Source organism: Ornithorhynchus anatinus, chromosome 2 (genome assembly GCF_004115215.2).
Source record: "Ornithorhynchus anatinus isolate Pmale09 chromosome 2, mOrnAna1.pri.v4, whole genome shotgun sequence".
Classification (NCBI taxonomy): Eukaryota; Metazoa; Chordata; class Mammalia; order Monotremata; family Ornithorhynchidae; genus Ornithorhynchus; species Ornithorhynchus anatinus.
The window spans coordinates 52456649-52474793 of record NC_041729.1 but is presented as its reverse complement, the minus strand read 5'-3'; the positions used below and the strand labels follow the sequence as shown (position 1 = coordinate 52474793).

Sequence of the window (18145 nt, the reverse complement as noted above, 5' to 3'; positions counted from 1 at the left end):
ACTATCTGTATGAACAACCCTTCCGTTTTCTCTTTTTCATTCTAGAGCTTCTCACTTTGAAGAATGAAATTGCGAGGACATTCCTTTGAATACATTGTAGGGTTTTGAGTAAAATATATATATATTTATATATTTCCCCCTCTTCATTGTTGCCAACTAAAATTATTTTCTTCCCAAGGTGCATGCTTATTTCACGCGATGAGAGCAGTGGAAACTATTGACATCTGCCCTAAGTCTTAGAATATAAATGATCAAGACTTCAGTGATTTAATTTGCATAAGGAGTGATGGGCAACTATGAATTCTCCTGGCCAATTTCATTGCAACCCTTTTCCCCATCAGTTGGACAGTGGAAGAAGATCAGAGCCTGGGCTCTGTAAGAAGCAGATGCTCAGAAGATGAAAATAACATTCATCACAGCTCAGCTGTACAAACGTTGGATCAGTCTCCCATGCAAGATTTTAAATTAGTCAGTGGATCAGCAAATCAGAATGGTTGACAAAGGAATTGCCTCTCTGAAGAAGATGATTCTTAGCATCTGGAAGGTGCGCAAGGGGATCTTAGAAGAGTAGGAGCTTTGGCACCTTTTATAGCAAGATTTCATGTGTCCTTTCATAGGAAGGCCAGTTCTGCCTGCCTGTTCTGCTCTTGAGGTGGGCGGGGTGGAATTGGCCTAGGAACGCTTCCTTTTTGTTCTACCCTGAGCCTGGCGGGTGGGGATGCCATCACTGTCTCCTGGAAGAGATCCCTCAGCGCGAATCATCAGAGACTGCAGGATTGGATATGTGTGGAACTTGCTTTATCATTTTGTGGAGTGTCCGTTTGCCTGATGGCCCTTTCTAAGGAGAACTAGAAGCTTAATTTTGAAACATTTACACCAGAAAATATTGAGCTAAAGTTGGAACCGATAGTATATAGTTCTTGATCCTGTGTTTCCATTTGATTAATGTAGAAATATAATGTGGCACATGTCTTCTAACTGAAATACTTCTAGGCGCTAAAGTTCGCAAGGCAAATTTTGGAATGATATTGGAGAAAGTTAAACCTGGTGTAACATACCACTGCAAGGTTTGAACATCTTTTCTGGTTTGTTTAGCATGCTGTAGCACATCTGGCAACCAGATGGATTAATTTTTAGATTAAGATCTACTTTAATAATAACCGAGTTGGCATGTGAAGTGTCAACTATACAAAAGCTGATGAAAGCACAGTTGAAATAGCAGGAAGCTTATATTTATTAAAAATCAAATTGTAGGACTGCTTTAACTGGGTTTATTAAAGAACTGGAGTGATTACTTTTGCTGGAATTGAGGCTTTTTTTTCCAATGGAGCATCTTCTGTTACTGCAGAGGTGCTGCAAAATACAGTTTGGGGAAAAACAAAGGTCATTTCTCTTTTTTAAAAAGTCATTCTTCAGAAGTTTAAAGAATCTTTCCAGGGAATTCTTTTCCTTCCAACCACATTTTCTGCACCCCAGAATTAATATTTTCTTGGACCTCCCACCCAAGATAACACAAGAATGGGATCCAGTTAATCCTTAGTGAATAGTAATATTAGTAGTTATAGTATTCGGCTTCTACTGGGTACAGAGCACTGATTTATGTGTTGGGGGAAAAAATACACGGGTGAAAATTAGACGCAGCCCTTGGCCCTCTGGATGTTAGGACTGCAAAACTTCCTGTTCCCTTGCCCTATTTTAGAAGAAAGGAGTTGAAGATTGTCCACCTCTCAAGACGTGGAAATTTTCCATCATTGTCTTGGACCTGTTACAACCCGCGTGGTTAAGAAGAAGGGAGAAGCAATAAGCACAATAAGTGCTTCTGTGAACTGGAGGAAGTTCTGTTTCCTCTCTTCCCTGGCAGGCTGGCTTGCAAAGGACCCAAGGTAAAAAGTCCTGAGAAAAAAGGAGGAAATCTCAGATGCCAGAAGGATGTTGGCAGCAGGGAAATTCCCTTCCCCGAAACTATGATGACTGAGCTGAGCCAAGAGGAACTGGGAAAGGGGCTTTCCCCTTCCTCTGGTCCTCTTGGCTCCCAGCATTTCTGGTTGGGTTTTGGTTTGCTTCAGTGAAATATTGAGACAAAAGCCGATTAACAGGCCTTTTCCCACAATACCTAGAGCAAAACTTTCCGGAGTTTTGTGGTTTTCATTACAGTGGTTGTAAATGTCATTAGCGTGTGTGCTGTCAAACGGTATCCTAAATTAGATTATTCAGTAAGATCCATTAATTATATCTACTGTTATCATCAACATGATTTCATTCATCACAAACACTGGACAACTATGGGAAGCTACACGGCATAGGACAAACAACACGGGCTTGGGAGTCAGAGGACTTGGATCCTCCTCCTGGCTCTACCACTTGCCTGCTGGGTGACCTTGGACAAGTGACTCAACTGCTCTGTGTCCATTTCCTGATCTGTAAAAAGGGGATTCAACACCTGTGCTCCTTTCCTTAGACTTCCTTGTGGTTCTCTGTCTTTCCTAACCTACCCCTCTCTTATATTTTCTAGCTCCTACATAATTCCGCCCACAGGAGATGAAATGTGGTGAAAGTAGTGAGTTTGTGGTAACGTTATTATTTATTTGGGGGCAGAATTAAGGTGGTGATTGGGGGAGTGATGGCCCACCTCCTATAGACTGTTTTTTTCATGGTACTTGTTAAGTGCTTACCGTTTGCCAGACACTGTTCTAAGTGCTGGGGTAGACACTGCTAATCAGGTTGGACACAGTCCAAGTCCCATATAGGGCTTTCAATCCTAATCCCTATTTTTCAGATGAGGTAACTGAGGCACAGAGAAACTGAGAAACTCACCCAAGAACACACAGCAGACAGGCAGCAGGTCTGGGATTAGAACCCAGGTCCCACTGACTCCCAGATCCGTGCTCTATCCACTAGGCCACACTGCTTCTCTGAGCTCCTCAAGCCCCTCCTTAAAGTGGGGACACAATGAAAATTGGCTTGGTTTACTCTGAGGAAGTTGTCTAATTCAGTCAAGTACTGATAGCATTTATTAAATGCTTACTGGATGCAGACGTGGGAATTAGACATGGTCCCTGGACCACAAGGGGATCACAATCTAAGAATAAAATGAAGGAAGAGGGGCCTGGCTACAGACCCATGAGGAGAGATGAAATCATTGAAAACGCGAAAACAACAGAAGACAAGGATGCAGTGTAAAAGCAGAGCTCAGTCGGAGTTCAGTTGCATTTGAGTGCCTACTGTGTGCAGAGATGTACCAGGTGCTTGGGGGAGTACAACGTAACAATAAACAGACACGTTCCCTCCTCACAGCGAGCTTACAGTCTAGAGGGAAGACACATAAATAAATTACAGATATTATAAATTAAAGCTATGTAAAGGAGAAATCAGGAGGGTGCTGTGACTGGAGAAATGGAGGTTTCAGGCTCTTCCCGGCCCAGAGTCGAACAGTCACAGCTTCAACAGACAGCAAAGCCTTCCTAACGTCCTCTGGCTCGAGGAGGCCTCACGCTGTCACTGCTTGGGACGTTCTCACCAGGGTGATGCAAGGCAGGGCAGGAATGAGGCTCCGGGACGGGCGGGCCCAGGTTAGCCAGTAACCCATGAGGCAACTTGGCTTTCCAATAATATACTGAGACTGCTAATTCTCTTGTACTCTACTCTCCTTAGTGCTTATTACAGTGCTCTGCAGTCAGGCAGTGGTATTTATTGAGTGCTTACTGTGTGTGGAGCACTGTACTAACTGGTTGAGAAAGTACAATATGATAAACACATTCCCTCCCCACAATGAGCTTACAGTTTGGAGAACGAGCTTCCACATAATAGAGTCTGCACATAATAAGTGCTCAACAAATACCATCGACTGATCGATTGCAGTATATGTGACGGAGAGAAAACATGGGCCTTTCTTTCTCTCACGGACCTTACAAACAGGGAGGACATTTATCATTTCCAAATGTCGGCAAAAGTCTAAGCCAATTTGTGCAAGTGAAATAACTGAAGTCTTCTGATTGAGAATGCTGTATCTTTTGGAATGGTAATAATAATTGTGGTGTTTACATGCATACTATATGCTATACACTGTTCTAAGCACAGTGCTTAGTACAGAGAGGCAGTGTGCCCTAATGAAAAGAGCACAGGTCTGGAAGTCAGAATGGCCTGTGTTCTAATTCTGGCTCCACCACTTGTCTGCTGTGTGACCTTGGGAAAGTCACTTAACTTCTCTGGGCCCAGGTTTCCTCATCTGTGTAAAATGGGGGTTCAATACCTGTTCTTTCCTCCTATTTAGACTGTGAGTGCTGTATGGGACAGGGATGGCATCTGATTTGATTAAATTGTATCTATCCCAATGCTCAGTACAGTACTTGACACATAGACTTCATAAATACCAAAATTATTATTATTGGGAGATACAAGAAAATCACCTCAGACAAAGTCCCTGTCCCACATGGGGCTCTCAATCTACATAGGAGGGAAAATGGGTATTGAATCCTCCCACTCTTCAGATGAGGAAATTGAGGCAGAGAGAATTTAAGTGACTGGCCCAATGTCACATAGGCAGGTAAGCAGCCGAGTCTCCTAACTCCCAAGCCTATGCTCTTTCCACTAGGTAAGAGTGTTTCCCCTAATTAAGACTAAGATCTGCAGGTTCTGCAGATTACTTTCCTACATGTAGCTCCCACTAACCAACAGCTAACCAAGCCACTTTCTTCTAATACTAATTATAATGTCTAAAATAGTATTATTCATTTCAAACAAGAAGAAATGGAGAGAGCTAAGGAAGCCCTGAACGTTTAAACATTTTGCATTCTATTGTTCTCCCGAGCATTAGTACAGTGTTCTGCACAGAATAAGCGCTCCGTAACAATCAATAAGTGACTGTTGGGTATTACAGGGGGAGAAAGAATGTATGAAACTCCGTAGGTGAGAGGATGTTCTAAGGACCATCTTTTGGTCCTCAATCCCAATCTAATTATTATTGTTATCAATAGTAATGATAATAGTGGCATTTGTCAAGCATATACTATGTGTCAGGCACTGATCTAAGCACTGGGGTAGGTACAAGCTAATCAGATTGAAAACAGTCCCTGTGTCATTGGGGGCTCACAGTCTTAATCCCCATTTTCCAGATGAGATAACTGAAGCTCAGAGAAGTGAACTGACTTGCCCAGGGTCACACAACAGACAACTGGCGGAGCAGGGATTAGAACCCAGGTCCTTCTGATTCCCAGGCCCGAGCTCGATCCACTAGGCCATGCTGCTACTCGTGTTTCTCCTGAATATGACAGTCAAGCCCTGGCACAACTTGGACAGAAGGCAGTGGTAGCAATTTGCAGGGCTGTCCCGCAGTGTATTAGTCTACAGGTCCCACTGACTCCTGTAGCTCTGGGCTCTGTTAGCCAACAACGCCACAGCTGGGCCTTACAAGGAAGTTTCCTCCTGCCCCTCTGCTTCCCCTTTTCCTTTCTCCTTCCCGTGGGCCCAGGGCTTCAGGAGACTTTTCTGAGGATTCAGGATCTGCTCTCCCCCACTGTAGCTAGAGAAGGAGGGGCTGTGTATGTTGTCCCCCGGAGGGGCTCATACCACTGCTGTTTCTCTCCTCTGAGGGTGGAGGATGTAACCTCATCGGGGGCTGGTGTGGGGAGGAAAGAATGAGGAAGCTGGTTGGTAAAGGGAGACACCAGGATATTATGTCTTTGGGTTCCTGTTCCAGACAGACCCACCCCTAGGGCCAGAGTGGTGGTATTTTTGCTTTTCTAATGTTATTTGCTAAGCGATTACTATGTGCCAGGCTCTGTATTGGAGTAGATAGAAGCAAATCAGGTTGGACACAGTCCAGCCCGTGTATTAACTGTCCTCGTTGATCCCTTCTCCCTCCCTTTGCTTTCAGGGGGTGGCTGTCAGGCCGCCTCTGGTAGGGAAGGCGACTCAAGAGAACCGAGTGGGTGACTCAAGGCCGGGGTTTGCAGACCTCTCCAGCTGGCCGATCGATACTTCATTCTCCAGGGCTGACCCCCTGCTCAACCCTGACACCACCACCGCAACACAAGTTCCACATGAGCCCACGAATGGGACAGCCCTGGGGAGGAAGGGTTGGTGGGGAGAAGGAAATAATGGCAAGAGTGGGGTGAGGTCCTGAGCCCTTGCTCTGTGGAAGCAGAGCTCTGGCCTCTTCTTCCCCAAACCTCTGAGATCCCAATGCCGACCCATGCTACAGGTGAACCAGGTGATATTTAATCGTGGTATTTGTTTAGCGCTAACTAGGCATAGTGGATAGAGCACTGACCTCCTGACCCCACCACTTGTGTGCAGTGTGGCTTGGGCAAGTCACTTGACTTCTCTGTGCCTCAGCTACTTCATCAGTAAAATGGGGATTAAGAAGATTAAAATGGGGAGCCCTATACAGGACAGGGACTGTGCCCACCCTGATTTGTTTGCATCCACCCCAGCACATAGTATGGTGCCTGGCACAAAATAATAATAGCATTTACTATGTGCCAGGCACTGTACTAAGCACTGGGATAGATATAACCAAATTTTGTTGGACACCTCTGTATGTTTAGAGGTGCTTCATTTTTAGAGTACATTTTAATGTCCCTGTGTCCTGGCAAGCTGTGCTGCCTCCACCCATGCATGGTTGGCTTTTGGGCCCAGTTGCTCAAAGCTTCCATTTAATTTGACTTTTCTGAACAAAACTGTCACCCACCCTGGGTTAGGAAGTGGATGCTTTAATGAATCCGTCTTGATGGCTATTTTTCAATATGCAAATTCTTATGTCATCGTTACGTCCATCACTAGTAGAATGCTTTGTACTCTTGTTACTCATTTATTTTACTTTATTAAATACGGGAAAGTTGCAAGTGCACAAGAAACAGCAGGTACTATAAAGAACAGTTAAGCAAAGGCAAAGGTTGTCAAACATAACCACTCAGTCGTATTTATTGAGGGCTTACTGTGTGCAGAGTACTGTACTAAGAACTTGGGGGAGTACAGTGTATCAATAAACAGTTACATTCCCTGCCCACAGTGAGCTTACAGTTTAGAGGACATTACACTTGACTGAGGCCACATCCACGTGCTCAATCTTTTCTTCCTACTCCAAATCTACCTGCACCAACTCGTGGACCTTGTTAGATCCACATTGTGATATAAAAGAGAAGCAGCGTGGCTCAGTGGAAAGAGCACGGGCTTTGGAGTCAGAGATCATGGGTTCGAATCCCAACTCTGCCACTTGGCAGTTGTGTGACTTTGGGCCAGTCACTTCACTTCTCGGTGCCTCAGTTACCTCATCTGTAAAATGGGGATTAAGACTGTGAGCCCCACGTGGGACAACCTGATTCCCTTGTGTCTACCCCAGCACTTAGAACAGTGCTCTGCACATAGTAAGCGCTTAACAAATACTAACATCATCATTATTATTATTATAAAAACAAATGTTGCGGAGAAATGAGAAACAGCCTGGCCTAGTGGAAAGAACACTGGCCTGGGAGTCAGAGGGCCTGGGTTCTAATCCTGGCTCCGCTAATTGTCTTCTGTGTGACCTGGGACAAGTCCTTCACTTCTCTGTGCTTCAATGTCCTCATCTATAAAATGGGAATTAAATCTTACCCCCTCTTAGACTGAGAGCCCCATGTGGGACAGGGACTGTGTCCAACCTGAATATCTTGTATCTGCCCCAGCACTTAGTACTGTGTGTGGCACATAGTAAGTGCTTAATTACCATTTATAAAAATGATGGTACTGGTGTCATAAAAATTAAGTATAAACCTACTTTCCCTTCCTATTTAATTTACTTGGTAATTGCATTTTAAGTTTTGTTTAACTGAAATAGACAAAAAGAACAAAATATAGCATATTGGTGTCTGCTGAAACCAGCTTATTTTTTAAAAATGTAAAAAAATCACTAAGCATTAAAAGCAGATACTTTGTAGTGTTAGAAAAAAGGGTAAATCACAGCCCTACATGTGAGTGAAAATCAAAACCGCAATTAGGGCTGTTGATGGTTTTTTGAATCCACTACCCCCATTGACCAAAAATATTGTCTGCTGAAAAAAAATTGAGTTTAATTGCTGAATTTGGGGCAAGCAGAGTAATGACCATTGCTCTTCTTGATTTTTATCCATGAATTCTAATGTTTGTTGCCTTGCCAAATGGCTATAGCTTGATTAAGATAGCAGTGGATGGATTGTTTCCCATCTGAGGCATGTAAATCCCTGATTACCTTGTAATTTAAAAAATAAAACCCAGCAAATAAAGTGTAACAATGCTTCTAAATGGATTTTTGATGCCATATCAGTCATTTACTCTTCTGACAAATAGAAATTAGGAATTCATACAGATGGTTATGAAGAACATTGGCTCGTTCACTTATAAAATTTGAGGTAGGATTGCCAGGGATTTGTGAGTCTTGAATGAATAAAGTGTGATCGCCCAAGTGGGTTGGTTTCCATTTGCTCCAGCCAAAGATCTATTGTGATACAAAATAAACTAACAGCAGTGTACATCTTGCACATTGAAAGAAATTGTGATCTTCTGGACCTCTCATTCATCCCTTGGTAAATAGTTGTCACAGCCTGCCACTGCTCAGTTGTTGAAGTAACGTGGCATGAGTCAGGAATAGCTCAATCATATGGTACTTTATCCTCTCCTATCTCGTCTATCTCACCGCCGACCTCTTGCCCACATCCCACCAGTGGCTTGGAATGCCCTCTCTCTTCATATCCGACAATTACTCTCCCCACCTTCAAAGCCTTATTGAAGGCACATCTGCTCCAAGAGGTCTTCCCTGACTAATCCCTCCTTTCCTCTTCTCCCAATCCCTTCTTTGCCTCCTTGACTTGCTCCTTTTATTCATTCCACCACCCAGCCCCACAGCACTTACGTACATATCTATAGTTGATATCAATTTATATCTCCCTCTCTAGACTGGAAGCTTGTTGCAGCCAGGGAATGTGTCTTTTATTTTATTATATTGAACTCTCCCCAGCGCTTATTTCAGTGCTGTGCACACCTTAAGCGCTCAATCAATACAAATGACTGACTGACTCTCCCTGCTGTTGGTCCAGTGGCAAGAGCATTGCTCTAAGAATCAGGAGAGCTGGCTCATGGTCCTAGGACTGTCTGTAACTGGCTAATGTGGATGAAAACTGCACATAGCACATTGCAGTGGGCTGCACACTTGCCCACCTTCTCTCTCGACGCACTCTGTGTCCTAGTGGGAACAGTCTGGCAGAGCTTGGAGAGTGGCAGTGGTAATACGGAAGCCACTAACACTAGTTCCCTGCACTAGTTCTCAATCCTGAAAGCTCAGGATTGAGGCTCATCTTCGTTTCTGACAGGAGATTCCATTTTAGTTCTTCCTGTGCCCATAGAACTCCCCAAAAGACGCCTCATACTGTTGATTCATCATATCAGATTATTAATACTAATTGGCCAATTTGTCTATTTGAATCCACTGAGTAGCTGACTAAACTGTCCTCTTAGGATAATGAAACTCTTAGAAGTTAAAGCACAATTCCCTACTGATATTTCCGATTACCTTCAGTACTTCTCTTTAGTCCATATGGCTTTTTCTTCTTCCTCTTCGTCATCTTCTTCAGATCTGAGAACATGGCTCCAATGAAGGTCAGGTAAAGGTTAAAGCCAGTGAAAGAAAGGATGTTGACAGCCTTCGGGAATATGGAAATCCCTCCGGCCTCCTTCGGCGGGACCAGTCTGGTCTATTTTCAGGACTGAGTCTCCCAATTGGCTTTTGTGAGGTTTTTCTTTCCTCTTTAAATTTACTAGTTGGTTTCCAAGAAAAACATTAGAAAACCCAAAATGACAATTTACATTTTTCAAACATTTTTTTGATTGTTTGAAACTATAAATTTCATCATTTCTGGAGTGGCTGTCATTCTGAAGTAGATTTCTTGTTCTCTTTTGGAAACTGCCTTGCACATTCTGCCACATATAAGTGTTAATCGTATTCATTGAGCGCTTACACAATCCCTGCCCACAATGAGCTTACAGTCTAGAGAAAGAGACAGTAATATAAGTAAATAAACTACCGTTAGGTACATAAGAGCTATAGAGCTGGGAGGGTGGATGAATAAAGGGAACAAGTCAAGGTGGCAAAGAAGGGAGAGGGAGAAGAGGAAAGGAGGGCTTAGGGGAGGCCTCTTGGAGACATCCCTTCAGTAAGGCTTTGAGGGTGCGGAGAGTAATTGTTGGATATGAAGAGGGAGGGTGTTCCAGGCCAGAAGGAAGAGGTGGGTGAGACATTAACGTTGGAATAGGCGAGCTCGAGGTACACTGAGTAGGTTAGCATAAGAGGTGTGAAGTATGCATGCTGGGTTGTAGTAGGACAGTAGTGAGGTGAGGTAATCCCGGCTCTGCCTCTTGTATCCTGGCTCTGCCTCTTGTCAGCTGTGTGACTGTGGGCAACTCACTTAACTTCTCTGGGCCTCAGTTACCTCATCTGTAAAATGGGGATTAACTGTGAGCCTCATGTGGGACAACCTGATTACGCTGTATCTACTCCAGCACTTAGAACAGTGCTCTGCACATAGTAAGCGCTTAATAAATGCCAACATTATTATTAGTAGGAGGCAACGTGATTGAGTGCTTTAAAGCCAGTGGTAAGGAGTTTCTGTGATGCAGAGGTGAATGGGCAAACACTGGAGGTTCTTGAGGAGTGGGGAAACCTGGACTGAATGCTTTTGTAGAAAAATATTTCTAGCAGCAGAGTGAAGTATGTCCTGGAATGGGAAGAGACAGGAGGCAGGGAAGTCAGCAAGGAGGCTGATACAGTAATCGAGGTGGGGTAGGATAAGTGCTTGGATTAATGTTGTGGGTCCAGTGGGTCCTCCCTCATCTAGTAACAATAGTACTTGTTAAGCGCTTACTATGGGCCAAGCACTGTTCTAAACTCGTAGATACAAGCAAATAAGGTTGGACACTGTCCCTGCTCCAAAAGGGACTCAGTCTAAATAGGAGAGAGTAGGATTTCATCCCCATTTTGCAGGTGGGATAACTGAGGAACAGAGAAGTTAAGTGACTTGCCCATGGTCACACAGTGGACATGTGGCAGAGCTGGGATTACAACCCAGGTCCTCCGACTCCCAGGGCCATGCTCTTTCCACTAGGCCTCACTGCTTCTCTAGTCCGTGATATTTCTGTCATCTGGTTGGAAAGGAAGAAACAGGAGGAAAAACCCATTTGAATAAACAGAATCTGAAGATTAGCATAACTTTAGGAGGGAGGGAGGAGTGGTTGGGTTGTAAAGGAGTATATTTAAGGACTTTGGTCAATCCTGCTGACTAAAGATCGGGTGTCTTGTGCTAATATACCTCCTGGAAGAATCTAACTACCTTTTTGACCAAGGGAAAAATGTCACAAAGCAGTGTGAGACAACCTCTTTTTCTCAGTCCTGACTTACAAGTGCATATCCAATTCATTCCTTTCCTTCCCTCCCCAAGGTTTCTCGTGTGAATACAAAAGCTGTCATAAAGATGCTCCTCCTTCAGCACATACTGAGATTTTCAAGGTCAAGTTCACCTCCCATTTCTAAGGGTGACAAATAATAAGAGAACTCTTTTGACCCAATCTAAATGATCTACTTAAAATCTCTTGTTCAGGCAACCATGCTTCATCCTCGGCACTTCACATTTATTAAACACCCAAGGTGTCCCAAGGACCATGTAATCACACAGAATATGTAAAGACCCAGTCCCTGCCCTCAAGAATTTGGGTTGGGCTTTTTGAGCATATAAATAGAATGATTTTGCCTTTGGATATTCCAAAGGAGTAACGGACTAGATATCATTTCAGTGATATTGGTGATAAGGCATTAAATCCCTCCTCTTTCTCTCCTTCCCCACCCAATTTGCTGCTAAACATAACCGAGTTGAAATTACTCCTTTAAAAAGAAAAGCCAGGTTTTGCTGCCATTGCAGGTTGGGAAAAAATGCCCAGGACGCCTGCCAAACCCTCAGTTATTACACTCTAAGCGCTCTTTAAGTTCTAAAGCTGCTTTTTATCAGCCATCTCTATGAATTTTTTTATTATTAATCAAAAACTAGCTGTGTTAGGAGCTTGTAAATGTGATCTTTCTAACAACAAGCAGGCTGGAGAGAGAAGCAAGTGGGAAAATGTGTTTGAAGTATTTCCTAGCACTTCTTCAACAGATTCTTACCTGTTGGCATTAATAGAACTTAGGCTATCATTTTAAAATTTCTCAAAATGCTTACCAAATACTCAAGAATACCATTTTGCTACCCAAACTGCTGTTTGAACAATGTCCAATTTTCATTTACCAAGTTTGGTAGTGAAGTTGTGTCTTTAGCACTGTTTCTTAATTAATCATAACTTGTTGCAATTGCTTTAGCTGTGGCATCCATATTCATTATAAATTAGCTCACTCTGGGTGGTGGTATTGCACTGCAAACAAAATGAGAAAGCTGTAATAAGCAGATATTTTTTCAGACCTTCATTTTTGTTTTTTTCAAGACATGCCTAATGTAGTGTTGGTAGTGAATTTTTACTCTTTTCTTTAAAGACTATCAATCATTAAATTGTAGGTGCTACATTTGAATCTATTTTCTGCCTATAGAGAGGAAACTGTATTTGTTTTCTACAACTGGTTCAAACAAAATAGGCAGAATTTGATTTTGCCTCTGAGAAATAATGTATGAGATTTGTTTTTTAAACATTGATAATGCTCACATAATCAGAAGAGAATACTGAATGTGGTTGATTTCACCTAAATTTTAGAATAGTAGCCAAAGATAATTCCAGTATTTCCTGTTTCTTCTAGGAATAGGAATGCTTACATTTTGTGGTGGGGTGGGGGAGGGAACTGTTATTTGGAAAATAATAACTTTCAAGTAGCGTAAGAGGCAGTGTGACAGTGGAAAGAGCATGGGACAGGGATTCAGAACACCCAGCTTCTAATCCCAACTCTCTCACTTTCTGGGTAACTGACCAAGTCACTTAACCTCCCTGGGCATGTTTCCTCATCCATAAAGTGGGGATAATATGCCTCCTTCCTCTATTTCTTAGATTGTGAGCCTAGTGTGGAATAAGGTCTGTGTCTGTCTTATCTACCCCAGCACATAAGCCAGTGCTTGACCCATAAGCCAGTACTTAATAAATATTAAGCAAACCATTTCCTGATTCTACACCTGTATATCATGAGGTTCATTCATCAGATTTAACTCTAGATCTTTTCCTGGGTCTTCAAGCACTGAGGTGGGAAGCAGCATGACCCAGTAGATAGAGCATGGACCTGGGAGTCAGAAGGACATGGGTCCTTGGTTCTGATTTTTTTTAAGTTTGAAAAAGTAGTCCCTTGATAAAAAAAAAATCTAGACAATACTCAGTCATCTAATTGCTTTTACTGAAAAGGTTTTGTCGGGGCAGGCTTTAGTTTCTGTTGATTTAGAAGTATGCTAAGCAATTGGAAGAAGTGAGCTAGCTGTGCTTATCAGTATATTTTCTGTATGATTGTCACTGAACCCCATTTTCTGCCTCCACCAATGTACAAACACATACACACACACACACACACACACACACACACATATGTGAGGAGGTAGGCTGCCTCTGAAGGTCTGAAGAGGGTTTAGGTTTTTTATGGTATTTGTTGAGTGTTTACTATGTGCCAGGCACCATACTAAGCACTGGGCTAGATACAAGCTAACCTGATTGGACACAGCCAATGTCCCACATGGAACTCACAGTCTTTAATCCCCATTTTGTAGATGAGGTAACTGAGGGACAGAGAAGTGAAAGTAACTTGGCCAAGAACACACGGCAGACAAGTGACAGAGCCAGGATTAGAACCCAGGTCCTTCCGACTCTCAGGCCCAGGCTCTAATCCATTAGGCCACACTGCTTCTTAGAGAGTGAATCAAAGTGCAGAGGATCATCATTCCATATCCTTGCAAAGAACCTAAGTGCGTTTTTACAAATGGATTATAGTCAGTCCCGCCTGGTTTATCTGTTTTAAGTGAGCCGGGGGGGGGGTGGTCCAGAGGCTTTGCAGGATGTAGGATAGATCCCGGCATAGATCATGGTCCTAGAGACAATTTCAGGTTCCCCCCTCAGATTGAGCAATAGCATTTATTGAGTGCCAACTGTGTGCAGTGACCACTGTACTAAGTGTACTAATAATAACAATGATAGTATTTGCTAAGCACTTACTAGGTGCCAGGCACTGTTCTAAACTCTGGAGTAGATACAAGCAAATCAGGCTGGTTGCAGTCCCTGTCCACATGGGCCTCACAGTCAATCCCCATTTTACAGATGAGATAACTGAGGCCCAGAGAAGTGAAGTGACTTGCCCAAAGTCACACAGCAGACGAGTGGTGGAGCTGGTATTAGAACCCAGGTCCTTCCGACTCCAGGCCTGTGCCCTATCCACTAGCCACGCTGCTTTTCCAGAAGAGTCAAAGAGCTCATAATCTAGCAAGTGACCCAGATGGGACCTAAAATAAATGGCATATAGGAGGAAGTAACAGAGTTCTCAGTGCTTATAGCCACCCTGCTTCAGAGGACAATGGATTCCTCCCTCCTCCATTTCTCCCCTACCCTCCATCTCACCCCCGCCCCGCTGCCCCTTAATGTGGTCTGACCTAGGTAAGTGAGTTGTCTGTTTGTTGGCTATCTGAGTCAGAGGTGGAGATTGGCAAACAAGGCTGCATTCCTGCTTTAGGGAAAGCACAGCTCTGATTCCCCCTCTCTACCTTGGAGAAAATCCAGCTCATAAATAATGATAGTAGTTTTGGTGACTTAGTCTCCCTGTAACTCTGACTTCCGTTATTGTCTCACCTTCAATTTTAGTTTTACACCGGCAAATACCGTGGGAAAGAGAAGTATGAGTCCTATTAAAGAGGAAGCTGGCTCCGAAGACCCAGAGACAGAAGAAGAAGAATTTTCCAACACAGAACATAAACAGACAGAGTCCCTTCTAGGGGGGACGAAGAAAGCCAAGAAATTAAAAAAAATGAAGAAAGAACACATCCCTGCAGGTAGGTGTCTGAGCTTAAAAGGCTGCACATCTCCCAGACTCCTTCGGGGTGAACAATGATCATGTCCGTGGTTTAGAATCCTTTCATTTGACCATGTTTCCTATGACGAGCGCCATGAGTCAGAATGTATTTAGGGCTCATTTTAAGTACGGCATTAAGACGGACAACCTAATATACTTTGAAAGCAAATTTGCCAGAGAATCCATTTGTGAATGGAGGCTAGCTTGATCAAACTCTGACAAGTTGCACAAAATTGTCCATCTAAGCCAAACTCCATTTCATATAGTTAGACAAGCTTTCCATTTTTTGCTCTGTTACCAACGCAGTTCTGATGTACAGGTAATTTCCAAAAGCACTGTGGAGTGGCTGCTTGTTTAGAGCTTATTCAGGCCATTTTCTTTCTCTTCTCTCTGTTTTTTTTTGCGCTAATTTTTCTGTGATACTTGTTAAGCGTTTCCTATATTCCAGGCACTGTACAAAGCATTGGGAAAGATACCAGACAGTCAGGCTGGATACATTTCTTGTCCCACATGGGGCTCAAGCCTCAGTAGGGTTTTCATTAAAATGAAGTCTTTAATAAAAGGGAAGGAATTTTAGCTAAAAATTTTCACAATTCCTCACCCACCCTATTGCACAATAAGTGTGCCACTGCTTCCTTCCCTTAATTTCTTCACCCATGCTGATGGAAGTCAGAGAGCTCCTTAAGACTGCAGGGGGAGATAGGCAACCACAGGGGTGGATATGGTCCCCTGAAGAGAAGGCAAAGAAACATTTGATGCTCTAAGCTGTTAAAGTGTGCAGGGCATTTAGCCGAGCACTACCCTGAGCATATCAGGCCTGCATACTTGCAGAGGTGTGGTAGACTGTCAGTGATTTTTTGCCATGAGGTTGCAATACTGTACTCCATACCTGGTCAAGTGGAAAGCAGCATGGTTTAGTGGTTAGAGCATGGGCCTGGGAGTCAGAAGAACCTGGGTTTTAATCCTCTGCCTTATGTCTGCTGTTTGACTTTGGGCAAGTCACTCAGTTACCTCATCTGTAAAATGAGGGTTAAGAGTATGAGCCCCATGTGGGAGAGGGATTGGGTCCAATCTAATTAACTTGTATCTACCCCAGAGTTTAGAACAGCACTGGACACATAGTAAGCACTTAGCACATACCATAATTATTATTATTATTATTAGCTAGTCTGTCTTTGAAAGTACAAAATTTTCACCGCCTTTTGGGCTTTGGAGACAGTTATTTGATTTCATATAGGGAAGCAGCATGGCCTAATTGAACAAGCATCGGCCTAGGAGTCAGAGGATTTAGGTTCTAATCCCAGCTCTGCAATCTACCAGCTTTGGGACCTTGAACAAGTCACTTACTGTGTGCGGAGTACTGTAATAAGCACTTGGGCAAAGACAATGCAACAGAGTTGGTAGGCACTTTCCCTGTCCACACTGAGTTTACAGTCTAGAGTTTGCTCATCTGTATATTGGGAATTCCGTATCTTTTCATTCATTCATTCATTCACTCGTATTTATTGAGTGCTTACTGTGTACAAAGCACTGTACTAACCGCTTGGGAGAGTACAATATAACAATAATTATAATAATAATGGAATTTGTTAAGCACTTACTTTGTGACAGGCACTGTACTAAGCACTGGGAAGGATACAAACAAATCAGGTTGAACACAGTCCCTTTTTATAGATGAGGTAACAAGGCACAGAGAAAGTGAAATGACTTGCCCAGGGTCACACAGCAGACAAGTGGTGGAGCCGGGATTAGATCCCATGACCTTGTGATTTCCCAGGCCCCTGCTCCATCCCCTGCTCCATCCTGCTTCCCATCCTGCTTCCCCAGACACATAACCAGACACATTCCCTGCCCACAGCGAGCTGGCAGTCTAGACCAGATCAGTTCTCCCTCCTACTTAGACTGTGAGCCCGTTGAGGGATAGCGACTGTGCCTGACCTGATTAACTTGTATCTATCCCAGTACTTAGTACAGTCCTTGACCCACAGTAAGCCCTCAACAAATAGTACCATTATTATCCTCCTACTGCAACCCAGGCCACACACTGTGCTTCTCTAACACCAACCCACTCACAGTACCTCTCTCTCTCCCCTTGCCCATGTCCTGGCACTGCCCTGGAACACCCTCCTCTTTCATATATATCAGACCACCACTCTCCCCACCTTCAAAGCTGTATTATAACTACATTTCCTCCAAGAAGCCTTCCCCAACTAGTCCCCATTACCCTTATTCCCTCCCCGTTCTGTGTTGCCTATGCATTTGAATGTGCACTCCTTAGCACTTTATATTCACCCCACTTTTCGTCCCTCAGCACTACTGTACATGTCCATAATTTATTTTAATGTCTTTCTGGCTCTCTAGACTGTAAACTCCTTGTGGGCTGAGAACATGTAGTAGGATGATAACTCTATTACACTGTACTCTTCTCAATGCTTAGTATAGTGCTCTGCACATAGTAAGCACTCAGTGAATACCACTGATTGATGATGATGATGATGAATATCATTATTTGCAATTGTAGGCAGCCAAATCGGGTAATTTGGAACAAAAATGTCTGGATTGAGAAAATTATGATCAGGCTCTGGAAGCTCAAACCTTGTTCCCTCCCTACCAGGTTTCACACAATGATTCTGTCGATCGGCAGTATTTCTTGAGCGCTTACTGTGTGCAGAGCACTGCTCTAAGCGCTTGAGAGAGTATAAAACACAGAATGTGTTCTACCTGTCAGTCCCAGGGGCCTGCTTTCTGTTCTGTTCTAGCTCTGGGAAAGTTTGATAAAATCCAGTACGAGTCACAGACTCAGCTAACAGATGAGCTTTTTCTGCAGCCTACAGCATTTAGGTGAAAACTTTTTGAGTTATTTAGGACTCCAGTTCTATCATGCTGCAATTAAAATGTACCTTTTTCTCTCAATGACCGTAAAACTGTCTCTCTCTGAAGAATCGAGCTCCAAATTGTTAAATCTTTTATTTTTGTGCCATTGTTAATAAAAAAGTATTTCTTCCATCTTGACAATTTTGAATTGAATCAGCTAAATCAAGGGAGTTAAAGGTTTTCTGGCTTGCTAATCTCAATGTAACATCTCCGAGTAGAGCAACCATGGCAGTTTAATGAATCTTAGTAGCCCAGTTG

At 43.3% G+C, this 18145-nt stretch overlaps 1 protein-coding gene across 4 annotated transcripts in view; it reads left to right on the top strand.

Annotated features, from left to right (window-relative positions):
- PARN (poly(A)-specific ribonuclease) overlaps positions 1-18145 on the top strand; it is a 173824-nt gene that overhangs the window by 142887 nt on the left and 12792 nt on the right. For 2 of the 4 annotated variants that reach the window (XM_029054394.2, XM_029054385.2), the window contains one exon: positions 14806-14993. In XM_029054394.2, coding sequence (XP_028910227.1) covers positions 14806-14993 — 188 coding nt within the window. Of the gene's footprint in view, positions 1-178; positions 1307-14805; positions 14994-18145 lie in introns of those variants that run through there. The other 2 variants (XM_029054403.2, XM_029054412.2) reach the window with 2 other exon arrangements.